Source organism: Balaenoptera borealis (assembly GCF_965194805.1).
Source record: "Balaenoptera borealis genome assembly, chromosome: 14".
Classification (NCBI taxonomy): domain Eukaryota; kingdom Metazoa; phylum Chordata; class Mammalia; order Artiodactyla; family Balaenopteridae; genus Balaenoptera; species Balaenoptera borealis.
The window spans coordinates 47658212-47674952 of NC_138875.1; the positions used below are offsets into that span (position 1 = coordinate 47658212).

At 39.7% G+C, this 16741-nt stretch overlaps 1 protein-coding gene and 1 long non-coding RNA gene across 3 annotated transcripts in view; one reads left to right on the forward strand and one right to left on the reverse strand.

The window, feature by feature from the left end:
- The window catches only part of LOC309610902, a 913322-nt gene that overhangs the window by 640824 nt on the left and 255757 nt on the right, over positions 1-16741 (reverse strand). The gene's annotated exons all lie outside the window — the stretch shown is intronic.
- The window catches only part of CDH2 (cadherin 2), a 213813-nt gene that overhangs the window by 172544 nt on the left and 24528 nt on the right, over positions 1-16741 (forward strand). For both annotated transcript variants that reach the window (XM_082354202.1, XM_082354203.1), the window contains 5 exons: positions 2242-2495; positions 3917-4059; positions 6929-7162; positions 7467-7700; positions 9654-9793. In XM_082354202.1, the coding sequence (XP_082210328.1) occupies positions 2242-2495; positions 3917-4059; positions 6929-7162; positions 7467-7700; positions 9654-9793 (1005 nt within the window). The remainder of the gene's footprint in view (positions 1-2241; positions 2496-3916; positions 4060-6928; positions 7163-7466; positions 7701-9653; positions 9794-16741) is intronic.

The following is a 16741-nucleotide window of genomic DNA, read 5'->3' on the forward strand; positions in this document are numbered from 1 at the left end:
TCTTATGTCTACAGGTTGCTATTAGAGTATTGGCTCAGGGAACAAACCAGAAAATATCACAGACGTAAAACAGAGCGAATGTAGGCAAGGAGAGGGCCTACGCTCTTAAAAGGTTTTGAATTTACATTGCTTTTTTTTTTTTTTTTTAAGTATTAGCTTGCATTTCCTTTTGTTTTTTTTTTAATTTTTTATTTAATTCTGGCTGCGTTGGGTCTTTGTTGCTGCACGCGGGCTTTCTCCAGTTGTGGTGAGTGGGGCCCACTCCCTGCCATGGCACGTGGGCTTCTCATTACGGTGGCCTCCCCCATCGTGGAGCACAGGCTCCAGGTGCACTGGGCCCCAGCAGTTGTGGCTCACGGGCTCTAGAGCACAGGCTCAGTAGTTGTGGCGCACAGGCTTAGTTGCTCTGCGGCATGTGGGATCTTCCCGGACCAGGGCTCGAGCCCGCATCCACTGCATTGGCAGGCGGATTCTTAACCACTGAGCCACCAGGGAAGTCCCTACATTGCTGTTTTTAAGTGCTATTTTCAAGACTTTAAGAAATTGGTTCTTCTGATCCTTAATTGTCAAAAAAATAAAACAAAGCTGAGCGCCGGAAGTAAAAAGGATGTTAACTTCAAGGGTAACAAATAGATGGTGCTAATGGATGGAAGAGCTCTTTGAAGCGATCATCTCTTTTTAGCCACCCAGGGAAGAGAGCTGCTTCTTTGCCTCGCATCCCAACATTCTTGATTCGTAAGGGAACCTGAATGTTGGTCTTACAGAGAAAGGTGTACCAAGGGCTCCGTTGCCAAGAATGTTATATGTGCGTGAGTAGAACGGTAATCTCCCCCTTGAGGTGGGAGTGGGAAATTCTCTGAACACAGCATAGTGAGTGACAGCACCACCCTCTGTGTTCGAATCCCAGCTCTGCCCTTTCTAGTGTTGACAACATGGCAGGTTTTTTAAGCCTCAGGTTCTTACACAGACAGTGAGGAGATAACTGGTACCTAAGTCTCAATGTTGTTCTGTGGGATAAGTAAGCTTAATACCCATTAAAGCTCTTAGCATAAGTAAGTGTTGTCAGGGATGTTTCATGGAGCTAATGCGCTTACTCAAAAGAATTGTCTTCTTTCCTGGCTTCTTTGCCGTCTTGTTGAAAATAATTCAGAAAGGGAAGTTGAGCTGGGGATTGTAGAGTGAGAGGGAAGAAACTCTGAAGAGTTGAGGAGGTGGTCTAGGTGAAGAAACTGGTGTGGTCTGTGCTAATATTGTGGCTTTCTCGTAGCTGCTGCCCTTGGTCCTTCTTAGACTCTCCAGGATGGCATGAGAGTTCTCAAGCTCCTTTTTTCATACTCTTAATGCACAGTAATGCTTATCTGCACCTCAGCTAGAAGATGATCAGGGAAATTAAGAGGGAAAGTCCAGTCTGGTCCCTTGACTCCTGGTAACTTTTCTATTGACAGTGGGATTCAGTGGAACTCTGGAAGTTAATATTTACATTAAGGTTATTTGTGCATTGCCTTTATCTAGAGTGGCATTCTTAGATTTGGGATTTGTACAGACCAGTAAAATCCCCAAAATTATTTTGGAAAACAGCCAGAAAAAATAAAGTTTTTAGTTTGCTAGCTAAGGAAAAAATAAAAGTCCTTCTACCTACAAACACTACTGTTTATTGAAGGTGTATATGTGTGTGTACTCTAAAATGTATACTTCAAATTATGAATGATACTTTTAAATAGAGTAAGTTTAGCTTTATGAGGAAAAAAAATCACATTTTCTAGTTTTTGTTTTGTCCACTTCATCACAGACTGGTAAAAGCTTTCTTGGATGAGGATTGGTCTTTGTACCAATGTTTGAGAGTACAATCTACACCATCATGTTCTCACTTGATCCCAGATTATTTAGTATTTTTTATTTTTGGTCAACAGTGCTGTTCTTAAGAATAACTAAGTTGTTAGATGTAGCTAAATAAATGCAGTGTGCAATAGTAATAAGCATTATTTTGTGAACATAAATCTTTGAAATGCCCAAGATATATAAATATCTTTTATAAGTAGGTTAAATTGTGATAAATGTTTCAGTCAACGGCCATGCTAATGCATATTTTCCAGAAATTTGAGAGGAACCTATGGTGTAGTGAATGAAAAATTAATGTTTTAGAAATGGAGTTGCTAGAAGGATAAACTGCAGAATGCAAATATTCTCATTTCCTGCAAAAATATGGTTTCTCCTTTAAAAAAATTTTTTTTATTTTTCCAGCCAATCGACTTTGAGACAAATAGGATGTATGTCCTTACTGTCGCTGCAGAAAATCAAGTGCCATTAGCCAAGGGTATTCAGCACCCACCTCAGTCAACTGCAACTGTGTCTGTCACAGTTATTGATGTGAATGAAAACCCTTATTTTGCCCCAAATCCTAAGATCATTCGCCAAGAAGAAGGTCTTCATGCCGGTACCATGTTAACAACGTTCACTGCTCAGGACCCAGATCGATATATGCAGCAAAATATTAGGTATCAAATGCCATTTTGTAATTTACGTTCTGTTCTATGCTGTGCACAAAATCTATTCACCATCGGAGTGAGAAATTTTCATTAGCACCCAAACTCCTTATTACAAGATTATTTTTAATTCTTTGATGAAGTTTCTTCAGCGGCTCCATGAGTATATTATATCGGAAATATAAGAATGGATCTACTCATGTATTATTTAAAGAAATAAGTTTTCAGCCTCTTTTCTTCTGTCCTCTTTCCTTTTTTAAAGTCTTTAGTAATAATTGAGCCTGTGCTTTTATGCCAACCATCACGTAAAGCTTCTCCTGTGAGTAAATAGGGGAGTCTCAGAAGCTTATAACATTTATCTCTTCCCCGCACATCAGGAAGAAAAGAAAACTCATGCCAACACCAAGATATAAGAGCTAACTATTTTCATCCCTCACCTGTACAGTGGTTATAGGACTTACAAAACATATCTGTAAAGATTTCCAGCCTCAGCAAAGTGTAATTTATCCTTCCTAATGCGGGAGTAGATGGTTGGCAGAGCATATTCCATGTGACTATTATCTATCACTGGTGATGGTAGCTTTTAAAATTAGCTCATATTTTATTTAACTTCTTTCAGAACTGTTGCTAACAGATAAATAACTGCGTATCTTCTTCATTTCTCTATACATTGGAATCAAGATAGAGAAATAGCTAGTGCATAGGTATTCTGGACTCCTGCAAATTTTTACCTCTCAAAACATAGGATATGTTTTCCAATTTGTCTATTGGTTTCCCAAGCTTGAAAAGCTTATCCCCACCCCAAATAAAAAAGGAGGTTAAGCTGATAGAGATAAATCTGCTCAGACCATGGGACTTCCCTTGGAGGGTGTAGTTCTGAGACGTGGCCCAGGTGGGGAGATCCTAGGAGGAATGGGAATTTGGGAGGAGTGGGGGGTCTCCCCACTGTGACCACATCTCCACCATGATGAGGTGGTAAACGTTTTAGGAGTGTTCTGTGATAGAAAATTCAACTTCTATTAAAATTTCTCTTAAGCCCTATACCTTAGGACTCCTGCTCACTTAGAAGATATATTTGAGTTATTTTTTTCTGCACCGATGCTATCCTATGAACTAGATAACAGCTTAAAATCAGATCCGTCAGATCCCCCTTAACCCCAACCTGCAGTACGGAGACTGGGCTCCTCGTCTTTCCCCTGGAACACCTATGCAATGTTTCCTGTGCGCCTGCCCACGCAGCACACAACCTTCATGAACTTCCCCAAACCACTGCCACAGAAATTCTTTCCCGCGTTACAGCTGCATGTCCAACCATCATCTACAAAAATGCAAGTCAACGCACTGGTTTCATCTGGGACGAAACCTGAAAAATAGGCTTTATTTTTTAAGTGTCGTGTGAAAAATATTAAATGTATTGTGCTTTCATTTTGTAGATACACAAAATTATCTGATCCTGCCAACTGGCTTAAAATAGATCCTGTGAATGGGCAGATAACTACAATTGCTGTTTTGGACAGAGAATCTCCAAATGTGAAAAATAATATATATAACGCTACTTTCCTTGCTTCTGACAATGGTACGTAATTAAATATAGTCACTGTATTATCCTGGATGTTGTTAAGAGCGTAGAGCCTTATCACAAATGCATCATGAGGAAATGAAGTTTTCTACAAAACCCAGTTGTCTAGAAAAGTGTGACCTTCATTCTTCTAAGGCCACAATTTCTATTTTCCATTTCCACTGGGCTTTCTGTGATACATTCCCTGTCTTCTGTAATGAATGTTCCCAATGTCCTTATACCCTCCGTGGTCACCTAGTATTGTGATCACAAGCCTTTGTGGTTTTTCTGCCCTGCTGCACCTTGATGCCTCAGTGGCCCAGACACTGTGGTTTTTGAGGTGGTCTTTTTATATTTCTTCTAGTCAGTGTGTTTGCTGCCATCAGTTTGTCTGTATCTAGCATTCTTCCTCTTTCTAATTCTCTACCTCTACTCTGCCATAGGCTAGGAAATTCTAAATTTCATGCATAAATTGAAATAATTGAGTACTTGAGCTTTAGTACGTTGGTTTTGAAAAACATAAACATATAGTTTAGCATCTTTTTTATTTCTGGGTCTCTGCTGGATTCTAAATGGCTGATATTAATAGAGAGCACTTTTTTTTAGATATGTAAGATGAAAATGACTCACGTTAAACTGGAGTTAGACTTGTTTCAGCTCTCAATATGACATGGTTTAAGAGTGAAGCTTTGAAGTTCCACCTGACCCCCAGGGTCCAGACTCCAGTTCTATCATTTTCTAACTGCAGGACTGGCAACAAGGTTTTAAATCTGTCCATTTCCTTTTTCTGTTAAATAGGGATAATGGTAGCAGTATATAACTCATAGTGTACAGGGGAAGATAACAAGGCTTGTACACGTAAAGCTTTTAAAACAGTGCCTGGCACAAACTAAACACTCAAATAAACATTTCTATATGTGTTAATAGTTTTAAAACTGAATCATGACCATCTTTTAAAATCATTTTAATGTTGGACTATGGATGTTAGCTTCTAATAAAAATAGTAGGCTTTTCTATTTGGTGGCCGAGATATGCAGTTTGAAAAATGTTGCATATCAACATTTTTGATAAGAACAGTTTCAAAGAACCTTTCCAAATCCTGTATAATGAGATTCAATGAGTTCATTATCTGTCAGAAATCTACAAGGTGACAGGGCCAAAGCAATGTTTCTTATCCTTTCTGATATGAGACCTACTGTTCAAATATTTAGAATTGAAACTTGACAGGACCCTCTTCTGCCATTTCACATCAAAGCACAGCATTCGTGTCTCTTGTATATTGTCTCGCCGTATGTAAGTGGTAGCTTTCTCCACAGTGAAACTTAAAGTAATATATCTTGCACCATTATGTTGAGATTTAAAGAGCTATAAAATTATATGTATATATGTTGGTTGTGAGTTACAACCAGATTTTTCATTCACCAAGGTGGATTGTTTTCTACTTGAAAAGGTGTTTGATACAAGAGAGAAGTGAGCAGTTAAACCTGTGTAGCTGTGATGCTTTGCAAATGCACTTGACTTTAAATCACAAGACTGGATTTAGAGCCCCAGTTCTGCTCCTTAATAATTGGACAAGCTATTAGAATCTCTGTGCCTTTGTTTCATTATTGATTGTTGTTTTTGCTGCTTGCTATTCTGTGAAGTTGTTATGACAGTCAAATAGTATTAAATGTGATAATAAATGTGAAACTAACTCAAACTACAAAGAATCATAGTGGTTCTGGTGGTATTAGAATAGCGGGAACAGCCATCCTACCACTCCACCTTAACCTCCCTGCTCTCAGAGCCATCCGTACTCTTTAGAGAGGTCCGTGGAGATTTCTCCGTGTCCCCTCCTGAGGAGTGTATGTGTGCACCTTCCTAGTTTCATGACCTTGGGCAGGTCACTTAAACCTCTGGGTTTCCATATTCAGCCTTATTTCGAAAATTCCTATATTTCTATTATATTAGATTTATACAATATATATAAATTATATAATTAAACGTAATTGTCTTATATATTTAATTAATATTATGTTTATATAATAACATTTTCATTACATTTTATATATTTGTTATATATTTATTTATAAATATTTATAACACAGCAGAGTCCAAATCACCAGTCTAAATTTTCACAAGTGATAAGTACAGAGACCGTATTTTATAGTGGAATGAGAACGGATTTGGGGTCAGGCAGACCAGTCTTCACTAGCCAACCCTACCACTTCCAAGAGGGTGCGACCGTGACCAGTTTACAGAAACTTCGGTGCCTATCTGTTTAAACCTACTTCGTAGGATGACAATGAAATAACGTATAGGGAGCAATCTAATGCTTTCTCAGGGAGGTAGTTGGTTGATCAGTAAATACCATGTCTCTTCTCCATGGGTTCCTCCCCAAGATGAGGTCTGTGGGTCCGTATCACTTGTCTGTAGACTGTTTTCGATATTTCAGAGCAGTGTCTGAGCTTGAAAAGCATTCTCGGGTTCTTTTGTGCACACGGCTTGGTTCTCCCTCAAAGAGTAGGGCCCATGAGATCACGAGCCCGGGGTTCTGCTTCTCTTACATCCCCCGGTGCCTAGAGGAGCGCGATGTGCACGGGGCCCAGAGCAAGGACAGCGAGGGCGCCGGATCACCCTTGGCCGGGCCAGGGGCGTGCGCATGCGCCTTGTTACCGCCCCTCAGCGCCCGCAGCCTCGGCGGGGGCAGCACAGGGTCATCCTGCAAAAGAGGCATGAAGTGGCCTTGTACCAAAAACAGTCTGCCGAGATGCTGTGGCAACTACATTCTTCCAAGGTTACGCAGTGATAGGGGCAAGCATCCTGGAAACTTAGAGTTTCACCGTAAGTGAGTCTCAAGGGAAAGAATTGTTCAGCATCGGTTTGTGGTTTTTTTCTCCCTTTTAAGGAATCCCTCCTATGAGTGGAACGGGAACACTGCAGATCTATTTACTTGATATTAACGACAATGCCCCTCAAGTGCTACCTCAGGAGGCAGAGACTTGCGAAACTCCGGACCCCAATTCAATTAACATCACAGCACTTGACTATGACATTGATCCAAACGCTGGACCATTTGCTTTTGATCTTCCTTTGTCTCCAGTGACTATTAAGAGAAATTGGACCATCACTCGGCTTAATGGTGAGAACAGGTTCATTATTTGAATATATGTGCAGTTGAGAGGCTTTGACCTGGCATGAAAAGTTAATTTTAAGTGCTTTATTATCTTCCCCTTAAATGTGTTTTAAAAGCTACTTAAAGTTTAAATAAGATATTAGAAGCCCTTAAAGACAAAAAACAAAAACAAAAAAACTTGACAGTGCAGGAGAGTTGAAATCTGCGTTATATGTACCATTCAGGAGTAATACGTTCTGGAAGATGCCATGTGTTTTTGAATCGTATAATGTAAGAACTATCAGACTGTATTTTTCCCTTTTTTGTATAGGTGATTTTGCTCAGCTCAATTTAAAGATAAAATTTCTCGAAGCCGGGATATATGAAGTTCCAATCATAATCACAGATTCGGGTAATCCTCCCAAGTCAAATATTTCCATCCTTCGCGTGAAGGTTTGCCAGTGTGACTCCAACGGGGACTGCACAGATGTGGATAGAATCGTGGGAGCAGGGCTGGGCACGGGCGCCATCATTGCCATCTTGCTCTGCATCATCATCCTGCTCAGTGAGTACTTTCCTTGTCTCTTAGGTGTAATTCTTGTTGCTTCTAGGATGTTTAGCAAAGTAACTTTTTATTGTCGCCTTTCATCGTAACCTAACAACTCTCTTTCACCTCTGAGCATTTTCTAGCAGCCAAGCCCACTTCAGAATGAGAAGAGCCCTGAGCATCTTACATGTTTGCAGCAAACCCAGCCAGCCTACCTCTTTCATGCCCTGTTGCAGTTTTCTGATACTGATCGCTTGGGGAGCTGTAGCAAACTCTTTTCCTAGAAAAATATTAGACAGTGCTCAGTTGGAGCCCCTCTCTTAGGATTCGAGTCTGAATTCGTGGCACGTAGTTGGTGATTTAGGAAAATAAGTATATTGCTTTCCTTTGCTTTCCTTCATATAAAGTGCAGTCAGCAACCTGCTCCAGTCATGCAAGGATCAAGGTATTTGTTTTTGACGGGCTGCATAAAATAGTGAGATTGTACTTCATACAGCACACTGGATAATAGAAATGATTGCACAGCTCAATAAACTGTCTTTAGAGCAAGTCTAGATTAAGGAATTGCTCCTTTGTAAAATACTTTGCAGTCTTTGGTTCAGTGGAATGCAAGGAATTAACCACTGGAAAGTACTTTAGGAACCACTTGTAAGCATGCAGGTTGAAAGAATAAATTGCCTGGACCCTGTGTTGTATTGTTGAATAGCAGCAGGACTTAGTTTGTTGTGCGATCATGCTATGCACCAATCACTTTCTTGAAAATGTTGGCCATTTCTTTTATGTTTTCTCCATTTGCAAGTGTTCTAGTAATTTAGAATCCTGACCCTTTTTTTTCTAAGCAATTACTGTAGAAGGCTAAGCATTTTTTACTTCCTATGTGGAGACTACTTTGACTATAATTTGAAACCTACATGCTATACTAATAATCCACTTGCTAGATTTAGCCCTGGAACAATGGCAAATGAGATCATGTATCTGGCTTTACAAGGAAGATATTTACTTTTATGGCCAATAATAAAAATGTGCTCAAATAAGAGTCATTAAATCTTTTGCTTCAGGATGTAAACTGATAGCCCCAGATCTTAGAAGGAATGTGCACTAGATGTACACTTAAGGATATGTTTCAGTTTCAACTAACATGGGGCATATACGCCAACCTTATCAAGAAAGACTTAGAGCTGATGGATTGTGGCATGAAGGAGTGACTCAAGCCATTTTGAAGGAAAATGAATCAATGCTGATTTTAACATCAACGCACTGGAAAATTTATGATTCTAATCCTGCCGCAGAAATGTAAAGCATGAATGCCTAATGTTATTTCAGTGCTCAAACTAATCCCCTGGCCTTCTTACCTGAAACATGCAGTTGAATAGGAAAGGGGAAAAAAGCACAATAGTGCAGTAGAAAGACCCAGGCCCTTGGGAGTCAAAAATCCTCAAGATCAAGTCGCTGATCCGGGTCTAGTGTACTACCAAAGGCATCTTGGCAAGCACGTCCTGTCCTTGACAAGTGCCCTTCTCTCTGATTTGGGGAGTAGAATGATGACGGATCAACTGGAATGAAACAGCAATTAAATAATGAGTGACTATTTCACTTAACTGTTGTTTGCTGTTCTAAAATTTACAAGCCATTATATTAAGCGTATCCTATCCTCTAGCAAGACAAAGTAAAAGACAGAAATAGTTTTTGTCCCCATTTGTAGATGGTAAAACTGAGGACAGACGTACACTCAGTGAGTTCCCAGGGCACCAGTTTGCAGAACCTGGGTCCTCACGCTCTAAACCTAGCGCTCAGGGCCTCTGCTTTGTCTTGTCTCTGGTCATGTGAGGCCAGAAATAGGTAACAGAGTGGTAGATGCATTACAAGTTTTACAGCCATATAAGTATAAATTTTTAACGTTGAACACTGTGATTAGATAGGTCAAGTTTTTAAAATTTCAACACTGTATGTCTTTACTCTCTTTCTGCCTAGTTCTTGTTCTGATGTTCGTAGTATGGATGAAACGTCGGGATAAGGAACGCCAGGCCAAGCAGCTTTTAATTGATCCAGAAGACGATGTAAGAGATAATATTTTAAAATATGACGAAGAAGGTGGAGGAGAAGAAGACCAGGTGAGCAATGTTTTAAATCTTTAAATCTCTAAGTGAAATTTTATCATCTTAAAATTAAAGTGGTGGGGAAAATATTAATACATAGAGTAAAAGAATGGGATCAAGTTTCTTTTCCTTTATCACATTATCAAACACTTGGTGAATTCTTTCCAACCTGTGCTGCCTATTGATTTTTTTTTTCCAAAGTGCCAAATGTCATTGTATTTATTTTGTGAGAAGATCATTAACATTGATTCAAGGAGCCCAGGATTTACACCTAATACTAATTATATCTGTACTGATAAAAATGTTTTTCTTTACAGTTTTTCTTCATTGCATATCCAAAATAAAAGTAAAAGTAGTTTCTATGTTGGAATTTGGATATTTATCAGTATGGCAGAAAAAGCACAGACTATTCATTTCATAAACATTTACCAAGCACATTCAATAATCCAGGCACTATTTTAATCACTGGGGAAACGGAGGTAGGCAGAGCCAACAAAGATTTGCCCTCAAGAGTCTTACTTTTTTTTCTTTTTGGCCACTCCGCACATGGCTTGCGGGATCTTAGTTCCCCGACCAAGGATTGAACCCGGGCCGTGGCAGGGACAGTGCAGAGTCCTAATCACTGGACTGCTAGGGAATTCCCAAGGGTCTTACATTCTTGAGAAATATTTGCGGATAGAGACAATATCTAGTTCACCTCTGTACCCGTGATGTCTGTCATGGTGCCTGGCTTATAGTAGTTGCTTAACAAATGTTGAGCTCCTGACTGGTTATAGAATAACATGAGCTTCTGTGTGTACATAAGGAACTGCATCCCTGTTCAAGGATGGGAATGACCAATAGGTGGAAAATGAAGAATTTTATCTGCTGGGAAGCAACATTTTAGATATCATTATAACTAACACTTTCAAGGTCTGTACTACATACCAGGCATTCTGCTAAGCACATTAAATGCCGTTACCTCTTAAATCTTTGAAAGCTGTGTACTGTATTGTGACTATCTCCACTTTTGTGTTAGAAAACAGATCCTAGGGATTGTTGGAGTCTATAAATTCATACAACTAGGAAGTGATAGAGGTAGGATTTGAATCCAGGTCTGTCTGATGCTACAGCCTAAAACTAACTATATAGTTATCAATATATAGTTCCTTTTGAAATTATCTGGAAGGTATGAGTATACTCCATGAGCAATCACTGTGAGAGGTATTTCTTAGATACATTGGATAGCTCTCACTTCCATATACTAATGCAAGGGTTGGGGGTAGGAGTCTGGTAAAGAACCCAGAATCCTTGGGTCTTGGATCATTATCAGTAAATTCAAAATACTCTGTCTGCAGGGTATATACGTAGACATTAGTGATAGGACTGTTAACTTGAAAAATTAATTCAAGCAAATTTCTGAACATATGTTCTCTGTCTTCTTTACTCCTTTGAGGAAATAATATATCGCTTTTTGTTTTACAAAGCACATTCACACCCATTGTTGTGTTTCATCTTTGTGGCAGCCCATCAGAGTTTTCCATTTTCCATTTGAACAGGTTTTGTGATTTGCTCTCCAAGTCTGTAACTGGCAGAGTCAGAACTCAAGCCCGAATCTTCCGATTCCCGATTCCATGCTTGGTTTACAATACCTCAACTCTCTCATTTAGAAGAGATGCGTATTTCAAATCTGTTGAAAACTTGACTCATGTGTAAAGCTGTTTTGAATACTGACTAATTAAAGTGGCTCTATAAATATACCCCAGGGTTTCTTGCTTATAAATGTCTTTGGATATTAAAATTCATGTTTGGCTTAATCCCTCATTAATCTGTGCTTTCACTTTCCTGAGCTATGTTCAAGAACAGCAAACGTTATACTGATCACATTATCTCATAAATCTTCTTCTTTCAGCATTTTATTTTTCATGTCATTGTGCTTAATTTTCTAGGCATAAACCTAAACCCAACTCAGGAAAGCTTTGGTAAAAATAGTAACAACTAGAAGGACACCAGTCATGACTGGATGCTGCATAGAATCAAGAACCAAGATATTTCTCAGCATCCGAGGGTCTGGACCAGGGTACTTGATGTCAGCTGATCTGGCTTTTTCTCCTCCCTTCCAATTCCTTTAAGAAATTAGTTAATGAAATTTTATTCTTGTAGTTATTTTAGGAAAGACTTACTTCCATTACTGACTGTGTCCACTTAGATTGATGCTTGAGATCAAATGATATTGCAAGATTTATTAAAATTGTTATCACCAATCTTCAGCCTCTTCTTTACCTGACCCAGGAAATTTTCTCTGCTCCCAGATCAACTCTTGGGCACGAATGTGTCGCTTCCTACCCACTTTCTTGATAGTCCAAAGACTCTTCTGGAATTTGCTCTGGATTGACCTCAGTGGCTCATTTCTTTATTGAAATAGTGATGGTCTTCCTGTGGCGTCTTTCTGTTGCCTCTTGGTTCTTTGATGGCAGTTTAGTCTAGATCAAGAGCCTCCACCCATTCTCTGATCCTGTTACGATTCCCATTTGCAGTTCTCATTATAGAAAATTGTGACAAAATTAGATAATGGGTTTTTTATTCACTCTAACTTTTACCTCATAATAGCGGAATAAAATATGCAGCATAGGAAGCCTACACCGAAAAGTTCTGTCTCCTCTGCCTCTAAAGTGGTTCATGAAATCCATTCACTTTCACCATCATCCAGGCCGCTGCCTTCACTTAGGTCAGAAGCGTCACTGACCTGCGGCAGCCTCCTCATGAGTGTCCGGTCTCTGGATGCACACCCCATCTGCTCTTTGGAAATTATCAAATCCAAACTCCCTCCTTAGTATGACAGATCTGTGGCCCTGCACCCACCTTTTGGTGGACCCCCACTTTGTGCACTAGGTAAAGGCCTATGGGAAGGAGCTGGTGGTAGGTACAGGCTCCCCAAGGATGTGACTCCATCAAGCCTATATCCACTCATGGCCACTAAAGTTTCCTTCAGAGTCAGGGTGATCTGTCCTTATACCATTGAATGACTCTTCTCACTCTTCCTCCGGGGATAATAAGAGCAGTTATGGGCCTTCTTTCTCCTAGAAAGGGCTTGGTGGTTTCTTTATTTTCATTCAGTTAGATCTCATTATGTTTTTAGCTATCTTATGTTCTCAGAAATCTGCGATTTAGTAACATACCTGGCTTGTTCTTAGCATTAGAGTGTAAATGATAACCTCATGCTTTTCTCTATCCCATCCAGAAGCAGAAGGCTTCCTCCCTGTTTAAGAGTATAATCATCACTCATGTCAACAAAGCATGTTTCCATTACCCCAGAAACTTACTGTGTATCCCCGTCAGGCAGTATGCCCTGTGTCAAAAGTAACTAGTATTTTTTATTTCTATTACCACAGATGGGCATTACCTGGTTTTGGATTTTATTGTAAAAATGGATGTCATACAGTAGGTACTTTTCCTGCCTGGCTTCCTTTACTCAATATTTTATCTGTAAGATTCATCCATGCTACATTTAGAAGTAGTTCATTTCTTGTCATTGCCAAATACTGTTGTGTTGTGAGGATTGACCACATTTTATTTATCCATCCTACTACACTTGGCATTTGAGTTGATCCAGCTGAGTTATTATGAATAAAACTGCTATGAATGTTCTTATGCCTGTGTTTTGGCGCATTTCTGCTGGTATGTGCTCAGGGATTGAATTTCTAGGTCCTAGAATGTGCATATATGCACAGCCCTCAGTACAATCCTGCCAGTTTTCCGAAGTGATTGTACGAGTTCACACTCCCCTGGCCACAGCGGCATATGAGACTTCCAGTTGCCCTACATCCTCACTAGCCCTTGGGTTTTTTCAGTCTTTCAAAATTTTAGCCACTCTGGTGGTATATGCCTCATTATGATTTAATTGGGATGTTCCTACCGACTTACTTGCCATTTTGATATCTTCTCTGTGAAGTGTCTGTTCAGCTTATTTGTTTACTCTTCTATTGGGTTGTTTGTCTTTTTCTTATTGATTTGTAGGAGGGCCTTATATACTATGGATATCAGTTCTTTGTCGGATAAATGTATTATAAATATCTTCTATTCTATAGCTTGCTTTTTTATTCTCTTAGTGGTACCTTATGATGAAAAGAAGTTTTTAATTTTAATGAAGTCTAATTGATCAGTTTTTTCCATTATGGTTAGTACATTTATACCTATTTAAGAAAACTTTGTCTCCCTGAGTTAATGAATCCCCCCCCCAAAAAAAAATCTTGCCTTCTTGAAGCTTTATGGTTTTACCTATTATGTTAAGTCTGTGATCCATCTGTAATGGATTATTCATGTAGTATAAGTAAGCCAGAAAGAGAAAAACAAATATCGTATATTAACACATATTTGTGGAATCTAGAAAAATGGTACAGATGAACCTATTTGCAGGGCAGGAATACAGAAGCAGACGTAGAGAATGGACATATGGACACAGAGGGGGAAGGGGAGGGTGGGACAAATTGGGAGATTAGGTTTGACATAAATACACTACCATGTGTGAAATAGCTAGTGGGAACCTGCTGTATAGCACACGGAGCTCAGCTCGGTGCTCTGTGACGACCTAGTCGGGTGGGATGGGGGTGGAGGGAGGTCCAAGAGGGAGGGGATATAGATATACATATAGCTGATTCACTTCATTGTACAGCAGAAACTAACACAGCATTGTAAAGCAATTATACTCCAATTAAAAAAAAAAAGATATGGCTCAGGGCTCTCTTTTGTTTTCCTCCTAGCTGGCTATCCAGCACTGTTTACTAAAAAGATAACCCATCTCCACTGCATTGAAGGGGTTCGTTTGTCATAAAGCAGGTGGTTATATATGTGTGGACCTGTGGGGTGGCTTCCAGATACTCTGTGCTGTACTAGTTGTCCTATTTGTCTATTCTTAGGCCAATACCATGCTGTTTTCATTACTAGAGCTTTCTAATATATCTCCCTATCTGTTAGGATATTTCCTCCAATAGAATTCATCAAGATTTCTATTTTAAAGTTTTGGATGGATTTTATCATTTACTTTTTTTCCTTAAGAAAAAGAAACACTTTATTTAATACTCCTACTTTCTAAGTGAATTTATGCCAAATGCTTCTCCATGTTCTAAACAAGATGCCATTGCTTTTTAATCTTAAAATCATAGCCGGTTCCTGAGAAGTTCAGTTTTGTGAAGTATATTGTATACTATTGTCCATAATTCACATGTGGATCCCTGTTAGAAATTCTATTTCTTTGAAGCATGCATTAAGCCTTTTTGGCAACAGACTTTGGCTCATATTTTTTATTGTTTTTTTTTTTGAAGACATTATGTTTTTACAAGAGTGAGCCTCGGAAATGGAACTGGTGCCATGTTACATTCTAGACAAGTTTTGGTCGATTTTTATTACACGTAGCTGGTATTTTACAGAGCACGGGTGTTACCTCCAGATGTGGTTGGAGACTGTGCCATAGGAAGCAAACAGCTTGTCATGATCAGGCTGTGGTCTGCTGGACGTCTCCGCCAGACAGTCTTTCAGAATCATGAGCTTTCAAAGATGGGTAGATCTCAGAGGTCAGTTTAGCTAGTTGGTGGAGGCTTGTGGCTACAGGCAAAGGCAGGTCTGCAGCAGCTGTCGCCAGGAGGCTATGATGCCAGCCTAAAGCTGGCTTAGCCAAAATTCTTATTCTTCCTGCCCAGAGGAAGTATTCTTAAGGAGCTAACTGATTAGAAAGAAAACAAAGCAAAACAGTCCTTTACGAGGGAGCCTTTATCTTCCCTGCTGTTGATTAGCATCTCTGTTTAAGTTCTGTGCCAAAACACAGGTTGCTAGTTCCTTTAACAAAATAGCTAAAAATATAGAGCCTAAGAAAAGAAAAACAAAACAAATAAACCGAAAAAACACCTCCATATCTTCTCTCTTGTCTTGTGTACAGTAGACTTTTCTCAGTGCGTGTGGATATTCTGCTCTGGTTTCCATTGTCACGTGACTAGGTTGGGCCCGTCTTTGAAACTGGCATTAGATGTGTTCTGAACACAACCATTATTTCCTCACAGTGCTGTTGGCAGTTGGACAGACTCAGTATAATGCCCAGTCTCTTTTCAGAGGGTGAGGTCCCTTCTTTATCTGCTTCGCTGCGGTGATCGGGGGGGGGGGGGGGGGGGGGGCTTTGAGTGGTTATCAAGTCATGTTTAATTATCCTCATTAGTAAATGTCCTTCAGTGCCCTTTTGGTCAGTGGAGCTGGTTGCAGACACTGTATCTCTTTTCATGATCTTTGTATCTGGCTCCTTCGGTATCAGCATCACTAATAAAATACGGGTGAATGTACAGTGTAACCGCCTGATAGTTCACTTCTCCTGGAACCATCCCCTTTTAGCCCCAGGATGGGAAACAGAAACTGTTAGCTTCCTGCTCTTCAAAGCTTAGACTTAATTACGATTACTCTTACATTAAACAAACATATACCGAATGTGTATTATGTTTATAATATTCACTAGTGCTGTCTTCAAACAACCTCTGCCTAAATCTCTCGACATTATACAGCTTCATTCTCAATAGCAGAAGCTATTGTTGGGGGGCGGGGTGTGTGTGGTAACCTACGTATTAGGCACTGTACTGAATACCTGTACTAAGTGCTTTATATCCATAATTTCATTTGACCCTCCCCCAGTCCAGCAAAGAAGGTCCCCACTGTTAGAAAGTAGTGAAGGTGGGGATTAAATCCCAATAGGTCTGAGCCCAAAGAAGATGGTACCTTCCTTGGCAAAGCTCAAGCTCAGCCTGGCAATGAAAACAGTGCCTTTCAGAATGTCATCTGAATTTATCAGAAGAAGTCTGTCCCCTCCTTGAAGTAGGCTCCGGGATCTACAGTAGTTTTCTCTGCTCTTAAAATTTAACTTGGAAGATTTTCCGTTCCCAAGGCCTTGGGCTGTTTGGGGGCTCTGGGTCTATGAAAGAAGGTGTTGCTACGCATGTTCGGAGGTTT